At 46.0% G+C, this 11266-nt stretch overlaps 1 protein-coding gene across 2 annotated transcripts in view; it reads left to right on the top strand.

Moving 5' to 3' along the window:
• The window catches only part of ptdss2 (phosphatidylserine synthase 2), a 51676-nt gene continuing 40410 nt past the window's right edge, over window positions 1–11266 (top strand). Inside the window, exons 1-2 of one of the 2 annotated variants that reach the window (XM_083663333.1) lie at window positions 1–184; window positions 724–1092. In XM_083663333.1, the coding sequence (XP_083519459.1) occupies window positions 854–1092 (239 nt within the window). In that variant the 5' untranslated portion in view covers window positions 1–184; window positions 724–853. Of the gene's footprint in view, window positions 185–687; window positions 1093–11266 lie in introns of those variants that run through there. The other variant, XM_083663334.1, reaches the window with a different exon arrangement.

The following is an 11266-nucleotide window of genomic DNA, read 5'->3' as shown; positions in this document are numbered from 1 at the left end:
ACAGCAGTACACCAAAGGCAGACTGCAAGCGGCGTGTGACAGTTGACCGCTAAATTGGTTTTATTTTGAATTATAACGGTAATAACTCACGTTACCGTTGTCACTGATGTAACGTTTAGCAGCCGCCAAATGACGTGCAAGCCACCCAGACTGCAGTAAATAATCCCATAAATTCCACTGCCTGGTAAGTAATGTTAGCTAACTTACGTGATCATTAGCTACAACGTACGGTCATTTTTGACAAAGTGCTACAATACCGATTGTGCTGTTTTTATCACTTTACCTAACAGGGTTGTTAGTTAACTTAGCCTCGTCAACAAGGTCAACTGGCAAAAATAGCTGTAAACGTTAAGCTAACGCGGTTAGCTAAGCTGTCTAACCTGACATCAAGGTGGCTTTACAGTGCAAACGCACTGATTTAATGAAAGCCTTCGGTTGAAATGCTCGTCAGTCGCACGACACGTCGCGGGGTTTTAGCCAAAGTCGTCGCTGTGTTGTTGACACATGATGACAGTGTCGCGCAGCTTGTTTGTGCAGAAATGCGTTGAAGTAAGTAGGCGGTGTCAGAGCCGCTGCTCTATCATGTCTGTGTGTGTCTGTACAGTGCTGCCTGGGCGGTGCTGCTGGGGACTTAACACAACTGCAGGACGTGCATTTCGAGGCAGTATATATCGACTCCCCTCCCCTCATCATAACCTCTGCTTCCTCCTCCGATCACCCCAGGATGCTGACACTAGTCACTCGGGCTGGGCTGACACGGATGACAGCGCACGTCGGGAGCAGAGCCCAGGGATAACCAACTCCACACAGCAGGGTATTGTGTTACAACAACCGAGGCAGTCGCTCAAAAGCCATGTCGAAGAGAAGCGGCATGGCCATGGTCACCGGCGGCAAGTGTGCCGGTGTCGCCTCCCCCGAGCAGCAGCAGCAGCAGCACGTTGATAACGGTTCTCTCGAGGCGACAGTGTCCCCGCAGGACCAGGGCACACCGACCAAAGCCAAGGCGACGAAGCAGCAGACCTCCAGGGAGAGCCTGTCTCGGAGGAACACGGAATGTGAGGTCTTTGACGATGGGACCAACACCTTCTTCTGGTGAGTTGAATGCTTCTTGCTTTCTGGTGGCTGCACAAAAACAATGCAACTGTCATAACTCATTAGCATTATTACTGAATGCTGTCATTTGATTGAGCAGTTAATTTGGATTGAGCCGTGTGAACTCTGTCAAGAAAGTAGACGTGATGTTTGTCAATGCCATACACTGCAATCTTTCTCATTGTTGTTCCTGCAGACAGAGACATGTTTGGTGACAGCGGGGTGGACTTTGGTTTCAAGGTGAACTGAAAGGCAGGTCGGAGTGACGGGTCACCTCGCTGCCCATCATCAGTCATAACAACTAAGCATGCCGGTGATTTCTATGGCGAGACAACTGAAGTCAATCTGAAATGTCGTTTACCGTAGTTTGATTAAATAGTTCAAACGTCTAAAGATCTTTAAGAAAAGACGTCTATCACGCTCACACGGCAACGCATCACATTTAAAGGTGTACAGCCAGCGAGCGGTCGCTGTGCATTCACAGATGCTATAAAGCTGCGGTCCACACAGTCTGGGCCTGTTGTTGACAAGGCAATATAGCTAATATCCCAGCCGGCCTGCACCTTCAGCAGAAAGAGATCCACAAGAGACAGATACTGCGTCCGCGTGGCGAGCAGCGTAAGTCTGTGTGTGTGTGTGTGTGTGTGTGTGTGTGTGTGTGTGTGTGTGTGTGTGTGTGTGTGTGTGCGTGTGTGTGCGTGCACTGGCTCGCTGACACAGCCTCCCACTGCAAACTGCACTGTGTTGAAATGTGCACGATGCTGCTGTCATGTGGAGCACATGAGGCTAGTCGAGAATAGTGACATTTTTTATGCAGCCTTCACAACAAGTCCCCTCAACCTGTCACTGGAGCAGTACTTGAATGTGCCTCTGTGTGTGTGTGTGTGTGTGTGTGTGTGTGCCGTGCGTGCATGTGTGCGCACACACGTGTGTGTGTGTGTGTGTGTGTGTGTGCGTGTGTGTGTGTGTGTGTGCGTGCGTGCGTGTGGGTGCAGGGCAGGTGGATTGTTCGAGTCTGCTCTGTTTCTGTGTACTGTCAAGTATGAAGTAGTAGGACCTACTCTGCGCTGCGCTGCGCCCAGCGTCTATTTACAGAGCGCTCCGTCGTTTTTGTGCGCCCGACTCCCAGCTGAAAATATTTTAACTTTTCAGAAAGACGCTGGTGTCGGGTGCGCCTTTTCTGCCAACTAATCATATGGAGAAACTATCGCAACAGAGACAGAAAGGCTCAATTGTGGGAGCAGATTGGCTAGACACTTACTATTTCTGGTGAGTGTTGAGCTAAATCACTGTATGTGTGTTGTTTGCTAATGTTACTTAGCTGTCGTTTGCTAATGTTACTTAGCTGTCAGCTATCAAGCAACTACCGCACTGAACTAACGTTAGTGCTTCCTTGTATATTTTGCGCTGAGATCAGCGCTTCCCAGCGTACTTCCAGCGTTTAACGTCGGAAAAAGACGCTAGGTGGACACAGGCCCTTAGTTATTATCTTCATGTTTCCCCCCCTTGCAAAGCCAACTACCGTGGTTGCCGGTGCCACTTGCAAAAAACAAACAAAAACAAACCTCTTACGTTTTCACACTATGACACTTTTTCCAAATTGCCACTGCGAAAGTGCGAAAGTGAATGGAGAGTGGCCACTGGCCAGCTGGCTTCTTCTTAGGCAGAGCGCTTTCTAAGGTTGAGAAACAGTCAGCTTGCAGTGCAGTCAGTGCAGCTGATGTGCAGTCAGTGCAGTGAGTGCAGCTGATGTGCAGTCAGTGCAGTCAGTGCAGCTGATGTGCAGTCAGTGGCCTTGTGGTCTGAGTGTCCGCCCTGAGACTGGGAGGTTGTGAGTTCGATCCCCGGCCGAGTCATACCAAAGACTATAAAAATGGGACCCATTTGCCTCCCTGCTTGGCACTCAGCATCAAACGGTTGGAATTGGGGGGTTAAATCACCATATGATTCCCGAGCGCGGCGCTGCTGCTGCTCACTGCTCCCCCAGGGGATGGGTCAAATGCGGAGAACCAATTTCACACATTGTGTGACAATCAGTGGGACTTTACCTTTACCTTTACCAGTCAGTGAAGCTGATGTGCAGTCTGTGCAGTCAGTGAAGCTGATGTGCAGTCAGTGCAGTCAGTGAAGCTGATGTGCAGTCTGTGCAGTCAGTGAAGCTGATGTGGGGCACTCACATTAGGAGCTGACTGATCACAACAAAAACGCTACTTTAGCAGCTGATAGGTGACAACACCATAAACGATCATGTAAAATAGAGAAAGTCCCAGTAGAAAAAGTGCATACAGTAGCAGTTGTAGCTGTTGGTTAGACTCAGTATATGGGAGCACATTGGCTGTGTGTTGTGGTGGGAGTTGAGCTGTTCCCAAGTGGTGTTTGTTGATGATGGCAGCTTCCCCTAGTCGTTAAGAAAGCAAAGTGCCTGTCATTGCCAACTGCTCTTTTTTTAACAGCACAAAACGTGGTTGAACATGCTTTTTCTGTGAAAATAGTTTGGATAGACCTTATAGACACAGCATAGCTATACGATGTGCTGTCAGTCACACCAACTCTTTCCCCCTGTATGGCAGTGCGACTGCGCACAGATTTAAAACTTTCTGATGGCGTTGTGCTGGTGAGTTGCGAGCAATGTCGTGGGAAATGATGCTCTAAAAAGGACACCTTGATTGGGTTAATAATAGTAACACATAATAACACCATTTCCTGGAAAGGCACGGGACGGTCACAATACAGTGTGTTGTGTTTCGATGAAGCCATATGTTTCCGTTTGGCAAGCCGATGTCACCCAGATGTCACCCAGAATCACACCCAATTATTCCTTTTGACATCATGTCACTTACGGGAGCCTATTTCTTCCTCTGCCCTGATTGGTCACCAGCCCATCCTCTTCTATCTCTCTGCCCTGATTGGTCACCACCAGCCCATCTTCTTCTATCTCTCTGCCCTGATTGGTCACCACCAGCCCATCTTCTTCTATCTCTTGGCCCTGATTGGTCACCACCAGCCCATCTTCTTCTATCTCTCTGCCCTGATTGGTCACCACCACCAGCCCATCTTCTTCTATCTCTCTGCCCTGATTGGTCACCACCAGCCCACCTTCTTCTATCTCTCTGCCCTGATTGGTCGCCAGCCCATCTTCTTCTATCTCTCTGCCCTGATTGGTCACCACCAGCCCATCTTCTTCTATCTCTCTGCCCTGATTGGTCACCACCACCAGCCCATCTTCTTCTATCTCTCTGCCCTGATTGGTCACCACCAGCCCATCTTCCCCTGGTAGAAACAACCTGTGGCTTCTTGCTTTGGGCTTAGCCCTCCTCTTCAGTAGCACCTGGCTGCTTGTTCCGCTGCGTGCGTCTTCTCCCCCGGTGGTGTTGTGTGCTGTGTTGTCAGGCGAGAGAGGAGAGGAGGCCAGGCCGTCCCCTGTGTTTCCTGCCAAACAGGTTGGATAAGGAGGTGGCGCTCGGAGGAAACGCCAACGACACCTGACATTCTCTCTCCATGACTCAGACTGCGGGGCGAAGGGCTGGCCCTGGGCCCACGTCCACATTATGACAGCCGCAACCTCAGCACTTCCACACAATAGTATGGATATGAAATATCAGTGTTAGTTCAGTTACACCCTTGCCATACTTGTGATACCACCACGGCGTTAAGGAATTGGACTTTTTTGTGATTCACCCAGGGCCTGACATTAAACCTGCTGAGGCACTTGTCCTAAGGCAAGCAGAATGTACCTTTCACTTTGCCCAGGCACAAAAGTCACAAAAATGACTAATTTTACAATCATTTAATAATAATTTATTATTATTATTTACTCTTGACTTATTTTCATTGTGTTTGCGAAGGAGGTTTTTCTCCGACAGTAGGAAACAGTACAAGAGCTTTATTTGCCTTATCGTCGGTCATATAAAATGTAAATTAACTTATCATACAGGCTTTTTTCACAATTCACTCACTCGGTTCTTCTGATACATTTTGGCGTCATGTTTCACAAAGCAGAATAAACAAATCCTAAAATGGGTCGGCAAATATACTTGGGTGACTGTTAACTCATTGAGTGCCAGCCACTTTTGGAGAACGGACGCTCTCAGTGCCAGAGTTTCAGAGCGTTTTCAGTGATTTCTCGAGGCCCACAGAATATTGTGTGATATTACTATGTAAACACCGAACACGCACAAAGAACGATGAGACTCTATTGTATCAGCAGCAAAAAAAAGTTTATTGATATAATTTTCCGTTCTTTAGTTATCAGCCGGAGAAGATAGGTCAAAAACAGCAAAAAAAGGCGTTTCCATCTAGGAGCTGAGATATTGAGCCTTTTGTGAAACGAAGCATTTCAAGCAAATCACTGACTCTGAAACTAATATTTTCTGACCTGAAACATCTGAACAGTAATTTCCTTCAATAAACAGCACCCACACCCCCCTCAACTCCAAACTCCTCCTCCGTGGGAGTGTCTCTGGTGGCTCTGCTCGCTGTGCTGGCTGCTGCGTGTGTCAGGCGAGTCTCTGCCTCCTGCTATGGCAGGCTCTGCTGCCTCACGGATCCACGTTCAGATGGCGGCCGCTCGTCGGGGGAGTCTGGATGGGGCTCGCGTTCGTCTGCGTTTCTGGGGTTTCCGTTGTGAGCTGGGATGAAGCTGCGTCCGATTATAGGCTTTCTGCTGCGCGTTTCAAAGTGCGCTGCACCCAGTCTATTTTCGGAGCGCTCAGCCTTGTGGCTCCCAGCGCGACACTGTATAAGCCAAACCATTCTCAATGGTTTGGCTTTGGTTTTATTTTCTGGCGGCTAATCGTGTGGCGAAGCTATGCAGCAGAGACAGAGACATTTGTGGGAGCGGATTGACTGCTGTTCGCAGCTAACGTTGGCTCCAGGCAGCCAGAGCAATCTGTGCCGCTCTGGCTCATGCATCGGTTTCTCTTTGATCACGGGGCTTTTTCTGCTTTTTTTTCCTCAACTTTCTCTAATCTGGAGAGCACTGTCGCCACCTAATGGGTCGGTAAAATAGGTTATACCCATTCAACATGCCCCAAAATTTTACAGGAGATGGATCTGGCTTTGATCCACGTCCCACCGTCAAAAAACGCAATTGACGACTTTAGTCGTCATTGGCACTCAACGTTACTATCCGAATTGACGACTAAAGTCGCCATTGGCACTCAATGAGTTAATATACCTGGACGGCCCACCCAAGTAAAGGCTGTGTGGGGCAGGTACATTTCTCTCCCACTTGTCCTGTCCAGCCATTTTAGCAAAATGTCCATATTTAAAGAATAGGATATGACACCTGAAATAGCTAATTTAGCCTTTGTCTCTTTACCCTCCCGTTCTCTTTGACAACTGTCATGATTCTCCTTGGAGTTGACCTACTCTGACATGTTTAGCAGCGCTGGAGTGTCAAATTGTTGCGTCGCCTCGTGAGTCGTGACGGCCACCCTCCCGACGCAACAGGTGCTCTTCCCTCTGTGAACGCTCACGTTGCACAATCACATTGATGGGAGCAGAACTAGCAGGGTGAGCAACCTATGTTATTAAAACATATAATACCACTGTCTGTGACGGCACTCCCCTATGCGCCTTTCCACAATGTACAAAATAGGGATGGGCATCGAATTTCGAATTTTCGAATAATCGTTGTTATTATCAAGGTCGACTTTTATTATTGAAATTCGAAATTCGTTTATTGAAAAAAAAAAAAAAAAAAAAAAATTGTGAGTGAAATGTTGCATTGTCTCCCCTGATTCTAAGTATAGTCGAATCGCTTGGTTTGAGCAAGTAAAACAATTTTTATAAGCAACCTCTCCCTCTTCATGGGATTTCATCCGCCATTCATTTTTCCATAAACCTTGCTTAAAATGCTTATAAAAATTGTTTTACTTGCTCAAACCAAGCGATTCGACTATACTTAGAATCAGGGGAGACAATGCAACATTTCACTCACAAAAAAAAAGAAAAAAAAAAAAGATTTTTTTTACATTTTTAATTTTTTTTACATTTAATTTTTATTTTCGAATTTCGATTAAAAGTCGACTTTGGCCAGCGAATTTCGAATAGTGTTTTTGCTAGAAATGCCCATCCCTAGTACAAAATACAGTATGTTCCATATACTGTCTGGCATATTCACCTTATGAGGCCATTTACACCTGGCATTAACATGCGTTTTCTGCCATCAGATTGCAATCCGATTGTATTTTATCACTTCAGCCTGATTCCATTTACACCTGGCACTAACATGCGTTTTGGGTGAACAGATTGCAATCCGATTGCTCTCCAGCTCGAACGTCATAACGCGCGCGCCCCCTGAACGTGTGCATGCATGTTTGCATACATGCACAGGGAAATAGAGGTTATTGTTAAGCTCAAATGCACAGTGAACGTCCCCTTCACCTGGACAAAACGATGGCCGATCACGCAGCACTGCATCTATTTCTTTATAAAAAGGACACGTTGCTCTGCCCCTGCCACTTTTCTTGTTCTTGTCCTTGGCCTGTCTGTAAGCCGTGTTTCCAATACCCTCAGAAATGCGCAAAATCTAAATATCGCAATAAAAATCGGGTAATGCAAACACGTAAATTTCGAAAAACCTCCCAAATATTGCAAAAAGCTTTTGCGCTCTCATGAGGTAGTTTTTCAGACGTGTCGATATAGCAGTTTTCTCTGTAGGTTATTCTCCCATGGAGCTGTTTGACACTGGGTCCGAGACACACACACATACGTTTTCCGTGCATGTCATTGGCTGTAACCACCTGTGTTGCGTTCAGGTAACATCCTAAATTACAACGTTATACAATTGAGAGCATAATTTATCTTTTATATCAACACTTCTCCTTTGGAAAAGGAGCGGAAAATGAAAGGAAAATGAGGGAGAAAGGGTTCGATAAGCCGTGGCAAAACCTCCGCTCCGCAGCAAAACTTTGAAGCAACGCTACCTAGCAGAAAGAGAGTGTTGTGCAAAAGCGGAGCGGGGGGGGGGGAGAAAGAGAATTTTTAGCCGGTCCGTGACAGGCTGCCTGTGTGTGTGCGCATTTGACACAGCGGCGAGATGAGGGCACACACCGGTGCGGTGTATTTCCGTATGTTGCTGAATGCGTTTTGAGAGGACGCATTGCATTTACACTTGTGTTAAATGTTGTCATAATGCGTCCCTGACCACCTCCGGAGGTGGTTTGGCCGATCAGATTGCAATCCTTCTTCAATGCGTTTTGGGGGTGTTTACACCTGTACTTTCAAGTGATAAAATACAATCGGATTGCAATCTGATGGCAGAAAACGCATGTTAATGCCAGGTGTAAATGGCCTCTATGTAGCCCCGCCCACTTGACCCATTGTGTCACGACTTCCTGTTCAAAACGCCGGCTGTTTTACCTGCTCAAACTAGTCTGACTCACCTGGTCAAACCTAGTCTGACTCACATTATGAGTCAGACTAGGTTTATAAGTCACAGGAAGTGTAAACTAGGGTTGTGCGATGTCATCCAAATACCCATCGTGATTGTTTTACAGTGAATCATCGTGTTGGACGATGGCATCGTCATTGACGGGTGGGGGTGGGGGGGAATAACGATTGATTTGTTAAGTCGCTGCGTTGCTGTAATGCCATTTGGCTAGCCGCTGCAATGCGTTCACGTTAACAACACAGGACAGCTGAGCTCTATGATACCAGCGGGCTTGGATAGGCTATTAGCCTCTGCTCTGTGCTACAGCACCAGGCGACTGGAGTGGGCAGTGGCTGTCACTACCAGCAATTTGAACGGCGCAAAACAAATAACGTTAACGTTACAGATCCTCACCAACAACGTGTGTGTGTGTGTGTGTGTGTTGAATTTAACTAGCTGGCAGAAAACTGACTGAATTACTGGCTGATATAACGTTAGATTCGCGTGGGCTTTTGAACCTAATGAGAGAGAGAGAGAGTTGAGGAGAAATGGCTCGAGAAACACAGCAGCAGCAGCTGCTGTATCTATATGGAGCGACTCCAACTTTCACTTTGCAAACAGGCGAGTTAAATTTCACGGTTGAAGACTTGTACTCACTTTCGGTTGAAAACAGGAAAGAACGTGAAGTTTCTTCTTTGTCTTAAAAAGTTTTCACAACAACACAGCCTACTTCTCACGCGCTGGGGACGCCCCGGCGACATTAAACAAGCGCACCCAGTTCAGAGAAGCAGTGGAGCGGAGGAGGGGGAGGGGAGGCTTTCCTGAACTGAACTGGGTGGGTGCGCTTCTTTAATGCCACCGGCGCGTCCCCCGCGCGTCACGGTAATTGGACTTGGCCTTTTTTATTATTAAAACGTCACAATTTTAATTCGAACAGATAATTAATTACGATGATCCGATGTAGAAGGCTCAGAGGTCGATGGGGGGTCGGCCCGTCACGATGGTCGATGCCATCGTCCATCGTGCCAACCCTAGTGTAAACACAATCAGAACTTCCGATTGTTCATTCCGATTGTTAAAATTGGCGCAACTGATCTCCCTGGAATCATTTAAAGTGCTCCTCGAAAGCACTGAAGAGTGCACTTGTTTGATCTAAACTGTTTTATCATCTCTGTCTGTACATTTCTGTATGTGTTCTTTGTAACAGGGCGCTCTTGTAAATGAGAGTTCGCTCTCAAGGGCCTTTCCCTGTGTAAATAAAGGTAAAAAAATTAATAAAAAATAAATAAATTGTGTTTACTACTTCCTGTTAGTTTCCTGTAAAGGTGCGTTCACACCGACCTATTAAAGTTTTTCGCTGGCGTCGAGTTTACATACAAAGTCAATGCAAACGAGCGATTGAGCGTATATTCGCCTGGGAGAAAAATCGCTGGGCGTCCGAGCGGCAGAGACAGAGCGATACGCTCGTCGCTCGAGATGAAATATCCCAACTCGAGCGAAAATACGCTGGCATCAGTCGCTCGCCGCTCAACGCTGATTGGCTGCCGTGTGAGAGCGAGTCGAGGATCACACTGGCTCGGAACAAACCGCTGGTTTATTGTGTGGCAACAAACCGCATTGACAGGCTGACAGCTGACATGAAGTGAAGTCTGTCCTACTGGTATGGAGCTCGCATTAGGAGCACGCTGATAGGCTTTAGCTTGTAAACAATGACGGTGGCTCGTAGTGGACAAACAGCATGACATTGCGTAACGTTATATCCCCCACATGTCCGTCATTTCGTGTGCCTGTTGATGAGCGATTTAAACAGAGCGACAGAGCGATTCCAAAGGGTTGAATCAAGCGACAGAGAGAAAAATAAATATCTTGGTGTGAACTGTGAACACAGCTTTAGACTGTCTCTTCTACATGAAGTGAGTAACACTTCATTTGGTTTAGAATAACTGCTGCAGTAGTAATGTTGAGTTAGATATATACAATGCAAAATGTGCAGGAAAATAATGGTGTACCTTAAATAATCACAACTAGTTATTGTGATTTTTACATGTGATCCCAATAGCTGGAAAATGTATTGTGATTATTATCACTCCCTCAAGCAGCTGTAAATGCAAAGACTTGCACAGGGAAAAGACAGCATTGAGATGGCCTTAGGGAAAGAAGGCATCATAGGACTACATTATTTATTGGTGATGACATGTGTAAATGTATAAATCTGTGAACTGCACTCATCTGTAAATCTGTCACAGAGTAAATCCTGGCGTGAGCTTTAGTATCGCAGAGAAACATTTATTAAACGATTATTATTACGCTTTTACTCATTGCTTTCCAACCCCACACCCTTATTCTTTACCACTGTACCACGCTGTTACCTAGGGCTGCTCGATTATGGCAAAAATCATAATCACGTTATTTTGATTGATATTGAGATCACGATTATTTAACACGATTACTCATTGACATTGAGAACATCATGCATTTATTGAACATTGACAATGGCTTTTCTTTTTAACATTGGATGTCTTTGGATTTGAGATATAATTTGAAAATAAATGAACAAGTGAAAATAAATAATAAAAGTGCAAATATTTAAAAATAAAATAAATATACAGTATAGTAGGCCTACTATGTTGCAGTGAACTGCCACAACCAACTGCAACTGTTAATCTACATTCAATATGTTGGTAAACATCTGAACTAGTAAAATGGTAAATGGTAAATGGTCTGCATTTATATAGCGCTTTTATCCAAAGCGCTTTACAATCAGTAGGTAGTCTACATTCACCCATTCATACACCGATG

The sequence above is a fragment of the Poromitra crassiceps genome (genome assembly GCF_964638095.1).
Source record: "Poromitra crassiceps genome assembly, chromosome: 30".
NCBI lineage: Eukaryota > Metazoa > Chordata > Actinopteri > Beryciformes > Melamphaidae > Poromitra > Poromitra crassiceps.
Note: the sequence above shows the minus strand (reverse complement) of the source record. Positions and strands in the feature narration are given on the sequence as shown.